The 14,207-nt window shown below is 39.2% G+C and overlaps 1 protein-coding gene across 1 annotated transcript in view; it reads right to left on the bottom strand.

Annotated features, from left to right (window-relative positions):
• The window catches only part of lamc3 (laminin, gamma 3), a 92,418-nt gene that overhangs the window by 54,099 nt on the left and 24,112 nt on the right, over window positions 1-14,207 (bottom strand). Inside the window, exon 4 of the mRNA XM_076098300.1 lies at window positions 13,556-13,722. Coding sequence (XP_075954415.1) covers window positions 13,556-13,722 — 167 coding nt within the window. The remainder of the gene's footprint in view (window positions 1-13,555; window positions 13,723-14,207) is intronic.

The raw sequence follows: 14,207 nt of genomic DNA, 5'->3' as shown, positions 1-14,207 counted from the left end.
AACTCAAATCCACTCAGACCATTTCACAAAAAGGAAACTCAATAACATATCTTACAGTAGCTTGTAGGCTACACAACAACCTACCTCAGACAGAGTGCCAGACGCTGCTCTGACTCAACAGGATCTTGGTAGTTGGTCCTCTGCCTACACAACTCGATTCGAACATTTAATGGAAAAGGTTTAGCGACTTCTGCATTTTTGCGTTATTTGTCATGCCCCCGGTGGGAAAAGGCCTTAACTCTAAAGTTGCCTAATTCACACATTGTTTCTTTTTAGCTTACAAGACAGCCACTGGTAAACCTACATGGATCATCATCTGGCTTTTTGTTCAGGGTGTGCGAAATCCACATCTTCACAGCAAGGCAGAGGCTTCTATGCAGCGAAATGCTGCGTGCAGTCACCAGAGTTAGGCTGTTCGTAAATATTGTAATTCAAAACTGTGAACTGGTTGTTTGTTGAACCGTAATGTCTCATTTTCTATTCCTAGATGTGTTAAATACATGAGACGTATGGGTGTGGAGTTGTTTAAACGCACCTTTGATAGAGCTGTAAGTCAAGAAACTAATTAACAAATAATGAAACATAATCACTTTTGGTGTTGAGTATAGTAAGGTAATTACTTTTTCTATGGGTGACCTGTAAAGGGTAATTCATAGTTTGTCAGGGAACTTGTTGAACACTGACAGTACAGTGAATTTATCTGAGTTTTATCACTGAAAACATCTGCCATCTGAGTCTGTGAAGAACCCCGATGAGAGCTTCCAGAATGATCCAATACGGTAAGGTTGTTGCCAAAAAACTAAAGCAACGAGCTGAAAGGCGCTAAATCACCTCGTAAAGCTGAAGGGAACTGCAGAGTCAGGTGATTATTCTCCGTTTAGGTTCTTTACTATGAGCTACACCTTTCACATTACACATGGGAATGTGGACCATTGTTAATATAAAAACATTGACTGCTGCGGCTTTAAGCATCTGTCTTGAAATTGTAGTCCTGATGGATGGAATTAGAAGATACTGTAAGAGCCAGTAGCCTTTGCACCGGTAGGAGTGGCCTTTTGAACACAACATGCACCTCTCGACTGATGCCGAGTGCCTTGTCATCACATCTGCAATCCCTCTGCTGACAGGGCAACAGACAAAGACAAAAACTGACACTCTGCGAAGAAAGTCGCTGCAGCATGACTCCGTTCTGATTGGCAGGCAACTAGAGCACAAATACGACCAGCCGGCTCTACCCGTCAGCGCCCATCCACTCTCTCTTTATCGAGCCAGCTAGTGGTGCTGCCACTGCTGGTCAGGCTAGCTGATAGCCAGATGGCAGTACTGTCAACAACCTGAGCCCCTGTTGCATTTCCCTTACAACATGTATGTTGACTCTGACAACACCTCATAACATGTGATGTGATACCTGATGTGAACTGTTATACCAGGAGATCGTTTAATACTCTCAGGCTATCCTCAGAAAGTTCACAATTATCTCAAAATGATGTTTCACTCACATAACTTCAGGTGTATCAAGAGGTTGTGTCAAAAGCTACTTCATGTGTGAACCGAAGCAAGGACAATGACTTTGTTTAAGTATGGTCCTTGATCCTGAAATGAGCTTCAGAGCAAACTGAACATCTGGCTTCCCATCCCTCTCAGCAAGTTCAAAAGTATATTTGCTAATGTTTTAATTACTTGTGGATCTGGTGTACTAAGTTTTTGGTTTTGTTGTGCTATTAGTTTGCAATTTTGTGAGATTATCTGCAATAAAAAAATAGGCATGTGACTTGAAGCATTTTGGATGATTCCCAATTGTGTATTATAACACTATGTGTATTTGTAATACAATAATGTACATTAACAGCCTTTGATGTGATAAGAGGTTAATGCAATTTGTTGACCTCTTATCTTGAATGAAGAAACATTAAACCATTACACACATAATATGCATGGTAGAATGCATGTTTTCTATCTAGGTAAAGGAGTGAACAATGAATGCATGTTTAAAGGTGGTGCATGTGGGATGAAGATTGCTACAAGCAGTGCACACACACACACACACACACACACACACACACACACACACATACACACACACACTGTGCGGCAGAAGGAAACTGGGACACGGAAAATCACTTAAAGCTGTTTCAACAGATGCAACACAAAGACCTTTACAATCCTCTCCACAGCCCGTTAGTCCATCTTGACCACATTTAGGCCTGCACGCCCACAATCACCTCTTCCACGTGCTTTGCGGCTCCACATAAGTAAGGAGGCAGACTTAGCTCACTCGGTGTGAACACAATAGTGCCCAAAGGACTTTTTCCTGTGATTGATGGAGCCACTTCCTTAAACAGTATGCCTTACACATTTTTCGGTGAGAAATCGACAGGATTACAATAGAAAAACTTTAGAAGAAAACACTATGGAGTATTCTTGAGGTGGCCTGCAGCTTTTTTCAGCCATACATTCTCTTTTTCTCAATTACATAGACACAGGAACACGTGGTAGTTGCATTTTTGCTGAAGAAGTAGAGAAACTGAAATGTGACTTTCTCACATAGCTTTGCACAAAGTCTGGTATGGTTTAAGGTTCATCTATATGTAAGCTTGTGCTAAAAGGAAATGTGTTTATAGACGTTTTTACAGCCGACGCCATCAAAAATATGTATGCGCAAGTTAAACAGGTGTTTAAGTCTAACGAGCTAAATGCATCCGTGAACCTCTTAATGGTTGGCCCCGAAAATAAACATAGATATGCATTCAAGATTGATTGAAGGCTTTTAAGAGGGCACCTACATGTTATGTTCGTGTTTTCAACAGCTGCTGTGACTATACGAGCAACAACGGACACATTCGGCTGAGAGTCACCAGTTAACATGGTCATTTGTTAAACCAAAACCCCGGCAGCATCTATGGCTGCAAGCTATTTAACATCTGAGTCATGTAGTTGAAATCTAGTGACTTGCATGCTTTTAATTTGTCACTGGTGTCCTTGCCCTTGCTTAGCTTGACACGTTATTGCACTCTGTTGTACGTGGGTGCACACACTTACATTCGTCATCATTGTTCACAAACTGTAAAAGGGTCTTTATTCTTCCTATATGCCAAGGTCACACTTCCTCCCTTTGAATATTGTTACCGCAGGACGTAATGCAGACAAAAATGACGTTTCCTCTCAGTATAGGCTACCTGGCAAAAGACATTTGGAGTATTTGTAATGTCATTTCCAAAGGCAGGTTTGGTGTTAATGTTGACAACCTGTGAAAGCAGTCTGGTTTAAATGGTCACAAATTCAGTACCCTGTGTCACACAGGGGGTTTGTTCGGTAGCAGGAAACCAAAAGCTAAGAATCCTTAACTTTTCGAATCACCCTTTTCTACAGATCCTGTACAACTTCACTTTAAGTGCAGCCACCACAAAAAAAACTTCCTGTGTGGAAAAAAGGGACGGCCCAGTGCCTTTGGTGACTATTAGCCAGTAGCCCGAACCTTTCTTGACAGGCCGGTACGACAGCACTTCCTACACCCTGCTGAGGGCTTTTAAGGACTCTTTAATTTACATATCAAGCTCAGATAGATGTGGACATTGCCCTAATATTGCTCCCTGGGGCTTTGTCTCGTGGAGATTAGCCTGGACACATCGTGAAAGCCATGTTCCTTCTATATCTCTTGTACCTTTAACAGCACACAGCCCAGAATAAACTCCAGTGTGGTATAGTAGCACTATGTAAAATCAGGTCATAGAGATGGAATGATGGAATATCAAGGTCGATTTCAAACGTGTAAGTGGTATCATCATGATATAATAAGTGGAACCCAGGTTATGTTTGAGACCAAACTATGAATGTTTCATTTTGTTATTGGCGAAAGCAAAAAGGCCGGAATTATAGAAGTTTAGTGGTTGATGAAACACGTAATGTCAGAGACAAACAAGCTGCACTAACGTTTCGTGATTGGATTATGAAATGTAGCAATGTGCATCAGCCATCTTTCAGCAGCAAGGCATGGTTTTTGGAGCCTAAAGGAATTTGCCACCTCACCTCACCTGCATGAGAGGTGATGCAATTCACCATCTTATTGTCTTCTCCCCTTTATATGAATATGTTCTTAGTGTTGGAGCAGAATGTATTGCATAGAGGATCCACGGCCCCTGCAGGCACAATCATTTCTCATTTTTACATCTAATTTGCTGGACGAATGAGATGTCGGACGAGCCAAGAGAGCAGGACACCAGCAGTGATAAGAAACCGGTCCATGAGGGATCATGCTGCATAGATATCTGTGCGACCTTTAGTGTACTGTTACAGACAAATTAGACCTCTACCTAACCCACACGCTATTGCGCCTGTATACCTTTGTGCGTGGGTTAAGATTATGACTTTTTTATTCTTACAAACAAAACAGAATATGCCATCAAAATCAGCCCAGTTGTCCATCGACATTGTTTACCACACCAGATAAGTGCTCAAGTCTCTTAATAACTGTAACATCCTCATAATTTCCTCTCCACTCACGCCAATGGAATGTGTAATGGTGTCTGCAGTGATACATACAACATTAGGCCATTACATGTTTTAATCTTTAATGTTACTTTAGTTAAAGCAAAGAGTCTTTTATATTGTTAATATTTTACATTGTTTTCATTTCAGTGTGGCTGACACCCTTTATTATAGGAGCAGTTTGAATTTGTGTTGCTTTGTTGATGGGAGTTAGATATGATTGATACCAGTCTCTTTAGCTTAGCATGAAGACTGAGAGCTAGCCTAGGTTGGTGGTACTGTTGTTGAACAGGTGTTGATGTTACACCTCTGGCTCTTCAATGAATATTGCAACGGTTTGCTCTGTGATGATGTTGTTCATCTCATGAATGTTTAGTTTGATCTGCGTTTCCAGTTCCAGTGTGCCGAGTCTATTTTTATAATCTTGAAGGGCTGATAAAATATTTATTAAATCCTGTATTGTCACTATCTCATGAGTTTTACACATTTGGCACATTTCAAGTATTTATACATGATGTACATTACTAATATAATATGCAGCATGAGAGGGGGCTCCTCTGCTCTTGTGCAGCAGGCCAACAGCATGAATTTCATGCTTACTTTACTTGCATGAGGAGCTCCTGTGCTTGAAGCTGGTGATTGTTTGGGATACACAGGTAGATTACATCATCACTGCTATAGCTGCTGTTTTCCCACAAAGTCACCTCTAAAACAGCCTTTTACTGATTTCCAGCAAGTTGCATTATTTAGAAATTCAGTGTGTATAGTTATCCAAGTTATCATGACATTTCGGCAATTTGTTTTCTACCTACCCACTGTTCGATTGTTTGTAAATGAGCACAGCATTGCGCAGAAGCGCTGGGAGTTCAGTAGAAGATCATGTTATTTTTTTTGTATTGTCCTAAATTACTAGCTAGATTATGAGTTCACAAAACAAACACAAAAGCCAAAAGAAACATACAAGAGGAGATTAAATCATATTTAAAGCTTAAAGCTTGTATTTATTATATATGTCACAGTAGGAATACTACCAGGAGGCTTAGATGATAAGAATATGCAGTATTATGAGTGTACATCTGATATTTCCAAATAAATATCACAGTCTCCCAGCTACACCTGCAGCCTTCAACCTTAAATCTGTGGCAAGAAAAGATTTAAAGTGTCTTCGTACTGGAGCAGCCTGCGGCTAAGCCGACGACTACGTCAAACTGGGCTATAAATGGTTTCACTCTCATAGGGGGAGAATCTTGATGATAATGACATCACATTTCACCCCCCAATATACACACACACACACACACACACACACACACACACACACACACACACACACACACACACACACACACACACATAACCAACCCTTTGCATATTTCTCCACACCTATTTTAAGACCACAAAGCAAACAGCAAGCAAAAACAATTCAGCCGTTCAATATCCAGTTTTGATAAACAACCTCGACTGATAATAAAATCTCTCAGACATGTTCACATAACACTAAAACACTCACATAAAAAGCCCCCCTGAAGCTTCCATTTACCACCTGCTACTATTCACTATTCAATAACAGTTGCAGAGATAACTGTAATAATCACACATGATTGTCACAACCGTTCTTCTTTTTTTTGCTCTTTGAGACAAATTCTGAATCTGAAGCAATAAATGTCTTAAAACAACTTCAACAATAATGTTTGGTTGCCTGGAGACAGAACAAACAGATACAGAAGTACTACATCACTGAAGCAAGTTGATATATTGTGTCATAGTATGTGGGAGGAATACGCTAATTTGCCTAATTGACCAAAGCATTATACTCCCACACTCCATCAAGGGTCACCACTGGGGTTACTTTAACGAGTTTAAATTATGGTGCTTGTTCGCTATTTTAGGCATTCTGGTTAATGTCCATAATCAGGCACATCCCACTATGATTTCATCTTGTTCTGACACGCAGAGCCTTTGAAAAATTCCATGCCATTAGTTAAGGTGGTGATTCATTGGAGGGGTTTGAGGAATATGATGCTTAATTCATATTATATGCGTGCATGTACAAATATATATAACACATACTGCACTGATTGAGGCTAACGCACATTTAAAAAAAAGATTGCTGTATTTGTATTTTCCAGGATGCTTGTATGTGACAAAGAGGTTGTGTAGTTGAAGAGTTAAATGGTGAAAAAAAACATCGAAGTGAATTATTAACTGTGTGTCACTTTTTGTTTATTTTGTTATGTTCAGGTTTTATCGTAATTGTTTTCTTATTCTTGGGTTCCATGGTTTTGTTAGCCCCAAAATGTCATGAGTCTGTTATAGTTTATTCTTCCTGCTCAAAGATTATTTGCTTTAAAGAGACACTTTTGCAAGATTTGTAGGAAATTGTCGGCTTCTATCAGCAGCGATGGCAGTCATTGTAAATAGCCAACACGATTGCACTGCACGTGTTTTGACTTACCACCACCTTTCAAAATGTCTTTTTTGTGCCGCAATAATTGCAGTCGATGTTGCAAAGTGTTTGTGAATTAGGGGCTGCCTCTTATTTGCATGAGTGCGCCATATACATACATATACATATACATATCACTGTCAGGTTCTGTTGTCAGTAGTTCCTGCACTGTGTACGAGTATAAGGTTTTGAATAATTGCTATTATAACAACGACAACACTTGTATTACATTATTTAATAAATGAATTATAGTTTTGATAATTCCACTTCTTGTGTATACCATATTGGTATGTAGAAAACAAGTTAAAATCCACACTATTGAAGATGTAAGAAATATGCAAATGTGCTTTACATTAGCGTTGACTTATGATGACAGTTGTAACGCTGACATTTCCACAGGGAATGCAGTTACATTAGGAAGGAAAAGGTGTCAGAAATGGTCAATTTATTTGTAAGAATAATACAACTGTGATCATCACTAATCTATAGAAGGTACTAGCATATACAAAGCAAGATTAGCATTAAGTAGGCAAAAGTATTAAGCTCCCAATTTGATTCTAGTCACTGATCTTCCTAAACTGCTTCGTTATAGATGTGTGTGACACACAAGACCTTCCTGGTTCTCTGTTAATCTATATGGATTTTCATCCATATTCCAGGACAAAACCGATTCATACGAAAACATACATCAATCCATGTGCCAACAGGTGCGACAGTAAACAATGGCAGATGGGCTATATAAACAGCAAACATAAGCAAAGACATTAACAAAAACAGCACACGTATTGAAATTCAGCGAAATGAATGCATAGTCTAAAAATAACACCGTGCATGACTTTCTCTTAGTTCGTGCAAAGCCAAAAATCATGTTCCCTATATCCGATTCAACCTGCTTTATATATTCTGAACATTCACCTAATCTCTTATTTCAGAAGTAGTGCAGCCGAAGCAGTCTCACGCTGCAAACGGTGCTGTTGCTGCTGCCCAAACTTGATATCAGGTATAACAAATGGCCTCAGTCCGCTCAAGCCCACAAATGCTTCACCCCTGAGACCTCTCAGTCTGCATTTGTTAGTATGAAGACATCTCTGCCGAGCAAGAAGAGAGGCGGGACCATCTTGACATTGTTTCACCTCTTGGGAGCAACAAACGTGGACAAAATAACAGCATGTGTACAGTCTATGCGGTTTTTACAGCACAGCAAAATACGTTATCTTAAAAGCAGAGAATCAATAGGAAAGAATTATTTTTGTCAAAGAGAAGATGCCGAATTAGGTACATTTTGAGATAATTGTATAAAGCAATTAATTCCAAAAACTGTATTGCAATTTTATGCTAACTGTTTTGTAATCCTAATTCTTGTTTCTTTTGTGGTTCAGATGTTCCGTTGTTTCAAAGGCAGTTCTCCTTTCAGCCTTTCATGTTAACTGTCAAACTGTATAATGCTGTGATTGACACCTTTCCAACCTTGGGATGACACAATTGTTTAATTGATTGTAAAATAACACCGATTATGATCTCATTCTGTCAAGAGATATAAAAAGCAACTGCATTTCTACTGTTCTAAGTTCATTATTAAATATTTAGTTCATATTTAACGTCTTGGTTTATTTTGTGTATTTAATTTCCTTGATGCAAATTAGCTGATCAACATCACCAGCACACAAAACTATGTCACAGAGAGAATGGTGTGCGGCTGTTCCGGTGCCTGAAAGGGACATATAAGAGGTTAGTGGGCCAAACCGAGACAAAATGAGTTTTGTGCCAGATAGACATATGCAATTACACTGAGCATTCAGCATTTTGTTTCCATATTCTCTGTCTCTTTTATATGCTGTGTGTGTGTGTGTGTGTTTATTTATTAATATACCGCATTGATTAAGTTGGGCGCAGTACTCTATTTAAGACGCCATCTGCTTGGAACCAAGAGTAAGAGTAATTAAAACAAGCTTGGTGCTTAATGGAATTTCAACAAAAAACAAATACAATTTGTGAGCCACTCTCGTTTATGGTTTTTATCCCTCTGCCAATTACAATTCATCCTCAACAGCATTCAGTAAATGTGCACAGTGTGATGAGCCAACCCTGATAATACTAATAATGCAAATTCATACATAGTGAAGCTCTCAAGGAGGAGGAGGAGGGGGGGGGGAGCAAACATATGTGCAAATATCTACTGAAAACGAGAACTGAAGAAGCTGATTTGAATACACACACATCTCCCAAGATGCCAATACGCATATTCAATGAATTCAATTCAATTAAAAAGTTATTTTATCGCCGTGGCTTTATGCTTAAAAAGTGATAACAGGAGAATCAGCCACCACAATATCTTCAAATACTGAGTCCCGACAGTTATAGTGAACATTTAGGTTTACAGACGTGATATAGCTGCATGGATGTGCACACATACAACAAGTCTGTTTGCTTTAATCCTTGTTCAAAGAATAGAACCAAACGTTACAGACATGAGAGTGCTTTGAACACAACCTTCCATGCTCAACGAAACAAACTGAATCATTTTAGAGCTAGAATGAGAGGAGGGGCCCATATAGTGGGGGATTCCACATATCTAGGAGGGGGCCCTTTCATTGTGTTAGGCCCTCCCCCTAATATATAAAGGGATTCGGGAGCTGAGGGGGAGAGAGAATGGCCTTTTTTGGGATTCCATGTTCTTTTGTTTGTTGATATATAATCCAGTTTGCGGTTAAAAAATGCTCCAGTGTTGAATTGAGGGGATGCAGTGAAATCAATCACATCAAGTGTAATGATACAATATCAAAGATTTATGCTGATGTCTTTAGATGTTCATGGTTTGGGTAATCCATTTAAAAAGCCAACATAATGACAAAAGAGAAGATGCATAATACTGTTCTTCATGAAACTCATTTACCACAACAATAACAAAAACAAACTGAATAGATTTGGGTCTAAAACTATATATTACACCTCACATACATGCAGCCATAGAAGAGGGGAAGTAATCTGGATATCAAACTCAGTTAAATTTGAAAACTAGAAAGGAGATGTATCGTAGTGAAGAGCAAAGTGGAAAATAATGTCATGATGCTAGTAAATATCAGAGAGTAACTATAATGCCACACTTTATTGCAAAATAGATGACTTTTTAAGGCAGAAAGAAGACTGCTGTAGGCAAAGAGACTGAATAATTGACCTAACTTATAATGAAATATCCCTAACAATACCAACAACAATTCAAATGGACAGTATACAGCCTGGCGTTAAAATGGAAATAAAAAGACTTCTTCAGGAAAATGACAATGGTGAGGTAGGTCCATCCATTGGTTAATAAGACCACACAAATGAAGCAGTCCAGAATGAGAACATACACGCTACATACACGATTCATAAACAAATAGATAGATGGATGAGATATTGGGTCCAAAGTTAGAGAAATATGCAAGATTCATAAAAAAGGCTTATTACGAGCTGGGCCCTAAATCCACCGAATGATTTGCTGAAGGCTACGCAAACAACAGGTTTACAACACCACTCACAAAATTAAGGACCCCTTTTACACACAAATTGAAGAGTGGCCAGAAGATATAGCATATATCTTCCCCTGGTATTATAAAGAATTGTATACACAAACCTCTACAGAAGATGGGGAATAAATGAGGATTTTTTTGATACAAAATAGAACAATCAGAGCAGAAATATCACTGGGGAGATGGAGAAGGCTGCCGGCAGGTTAAAAACAAACAAGGCTCCAAGCAGCACGGTTTTCCTTTTTGAGTGGTACAAAACATTTCAGAATGAGCTGAAGAAAACTTCATCAAAGAAGGCGAGACTGCCCCGTCAAGAAAGAATATGAAGACAAGGACAACTGTAATAATTACAGACCATAATCAATTCTACTTATAGACTTTAAGTCGACGAATGAAACGTTCATGTCAGATTTAATTGATGAAGACCAGACTGGGTTAATAACAGGCCACCAAACACAGGACCGTATTACAAGAATTCTACATACACACCAAGGATTCAGTCTTGCCCAAGGATGCATTGACATGGACTAGCGGAGCCAGGGATCGAACCGCCGATCCTCTGATTGAAGGACGACCTGCCCGAAGTAAAGGAGAATGGCTCCATAACTTAGACATTTGTGTTAGCAAGAGGAACGAGACAGGGATGTTGTCTTAGTCCTACCCTGTTTGCTCTCCATATTGAACCATTTACCCAAGAGATCCATCAAGATTTGGAACTGAGCTATTGGGGACAGGGGACATAGCGTTGTCCTTTTCATGGATGCCAATGCCTTGTTTCCAAGGATGATGGGGATCTTGAGAAATGTAATTTATATGCAGGATACACATTGAATATTTAAAAAACTCATTCTTCTATTCAATTATGCGCACTCCGAAAGAGAGGTTTAATATTAAATGTGATTCAAAATCAATCGAATACCTAGGGGTGTATATAACAAAACAATTATCAATGTTGTATGGGGCCAATTATAATCACATCAACCAAAACATAAGAGAGGATATAGAAAGACGGTCCACATGGATTTTAACTGTCAGATCAGTGCGGTGAAAATGAATATTTTGCCGAGGGTATTGTATTCATTTCCATCCCTGTCAATAGAGGTACCACTAAAGCATTGCACAGAATGGGATTAATTACTACCTGGATTTATTTGGGGAGGGAAGAAAGCCAGAGTCTGATACACAACCCTCCAGTTGCCAAAGGATAACGATTTTAAGATATATTGCTATGCAGCCTATCGAGGACCACTAATTGGTGTGTTGATACCTTAACAGCTAGATCAGACTGAGACGTATATCCCTCTCTACCTCATCCAAACGATCTTGGGGGAAAAAGCGCTCCTTGGACATATTATGAGTATGATCAATCCAATTACAATGTTCAAATTAGAAATCTGGTTCACTCAGAGATCTTGAAAAAAGGACAAAAAGAGGATAGATGTATAATTCAACATTTAAGGAGTGGATGAAAAAAGGAATGACTGCATTTTTTACTGTTATTGATAAATAAGTTTGAAGGATAGATTTGCACTTCCAAACCATGACTTGATTAGATATCTTTGACCGACTTAAAATTACAACACGAAAGTAAAAAGGGCCAGAAGAAAAGAATCCAGAGGTAGAAGTGATGGACAATGCGTATCATCAAAAAACATAAAGGATTCTTTCTTAACTTTATCATAGTGAAATAGAATGTCAGGCTAAAACTACATGTAATGTAAAACCTATGTGGTAAAAGGATTGAACATCACCTTTTCAGAAGAAGACTGGCATCATACGTGTGTATCACTACAGACCACAAAATCACATAGATTTATTTTATTCGTCTAACTTAATTACAACTCACACAAAAAGCAAACAACTTCTAATGCAACACATGGAGGAAATGTGTCCATACAGATGCAAATCGTGCACATATCTCTGGGGGTTTCTCAAAAGTAGAGCCATTCTGGGATAGAGTGAATTCAGAGTTGAATGAGATATTAAGATATATATAATCTTCAAGAAGTGTTCCATTTTATACCGGGGCAATATAGCTAAAGTGGTGCTGAGAGAAGATAATGACTTAGTCAAAATCCTACTCACAGCTGGCAGAAAGGCCATTACAAGAAACAGACATAGACAGCAGTTAGTTATGGTACAAGAAATATTTGAGATGGAAACAAAGTCGCTTATTCTTTAGGAGTAAAAGACGATGAGTTCAACATGAAATAGGAAATCTAGATTAGGTTAAAAAATAAAGACCTCGGCGCTGTGTGATTTTATTGACGATAACGTCATTGTATAAAAGTTATACTCCTCTTGGCAGTTATAAGTTTCAATGTTATATTTTTGTTATTTGAATTCTGTATTTATAAGGCAATAAAGACAAACGCCTTGTTCCCTGATAGCTCTGAGTCAACGAGAGCCAACAGGAAGTCCGTTCAATCACATGGGTCTCCTCCTCCTCTTTCCTTTTTTGGTCCAAACTGTGTGCCAATGGAATTGGTGATTTATCAACTGATTGATGCATGTATTACAGATCTCTTTATACATTTTTTTGTAAGTGAAAAGTGTAACGTATCGTCTGCATCTATAGTGGTTCATACGTCTTGTGTGTTTCTATCTATCTGTAAAGAGATACATTTCCTCCCGGTGAACACTTGGGGCTGTACTCCGTCTACTTTACGGCAGTGATTCACAAACTTTTTTTCCTGGGGAGCCCCTCTTTAAAATGACAAACCATCGAGACCCCAATTTTACAAAAGGCCTAATCTATAAATCGTGAGAAGAGCAAATTTGTGTGCAAATGAATGTTTCTAACCATTTTTACTGCTATTTCCGCATCACGTTACATTATTTCCAAGAGATATACATACTGTATACACGTGTTAAATAGTTAATAAATGAGACCAAAGGTGTGGACAAATACTTACATGCTATATGAAGCTAGGTTCAGCATAATTCATTCCATTCAATTTACAGCATAATAAGAATCAATGAATTTCAATATCTACAAATACTTAAAGGCAATACTGATTGTCAGTATCTGCTCGCTCAACCAGCAAATGCAAAATCTGCCCGACAGGTTTCCCCCGGTCGGTTTGTGACAGAGGGCCAGGAGCAGGCTACTCACTCAAACACTCGTTGGCGGAGTCCCCAGTGGCCCTGGCCCAGGGTCGGTCCTGGTAAAAGGGGTGACATCTCTGGCAGTCGTCTCCCACCGTGTGATGTTGGCAGGAACACACCAGGCCCCGATGTTCCAACTCAACGCACTCGCTGGCGTGACCGTTACACTTACATCTGAGGGAAACGCAGGCACATAGCTATGTTAGGGAGGTAAGAACTTCTTTTCCTATACCCTTTCTCTCCCCCCCCCTCTCTCTCTCTCTCTCTCTCTCTCTCTCTCTCTTTGCTTCTCCTCACTGACTCAAGTATAGACAGACTAATGCACACAGTGAATGGTGTTGAAGGCAGAGGAGACGGCAAAGTGAGAAGGTGTTTCAACCTTAAGGAGTTGTCACTTCCTATTATCTATAACGGGCATAAACAGGGCTCGAGATGAGGTGGGGTTTTCATTTCCCTTTAGCAACTGCACTATTCAACTGCGCACTCTGTGGTAATACGCTCACTCTGTCCAACAGTAGAAGACACAGCATCGAGCATGTGAGCGGAAGGGTGTGTGTTTGTCGACATGCATGCCTATATTTACTTTCTATATTTTTTTGTGCACATAGCATCTTCAATAAACTCGTGGATGGTTTCACACCTATCCAAAAATAGATAAT

The sequence above is a fragment of the Anarhichas minor genome, unplaced genomic scaffold, assembly GCF_050575085.1.
Source record: "Anarhichas minor isolate MPS153535 unplaced genomic scaffold, ASM5057508v1 ptg000002l, whole genome shotgun sequence".
NCBI classification, from domain to species: Eukaryota; Metazoa; Chordata; class Actinopteri; order Perciformes; family Anarhichadidae; genus Anarhichas; species Anarhichas minor.
The sequence above is the reverse complement of the archived record's forward strand: the minus strand, read 5'-3'. Positions and strand labels throughout refer to the sequence as shown.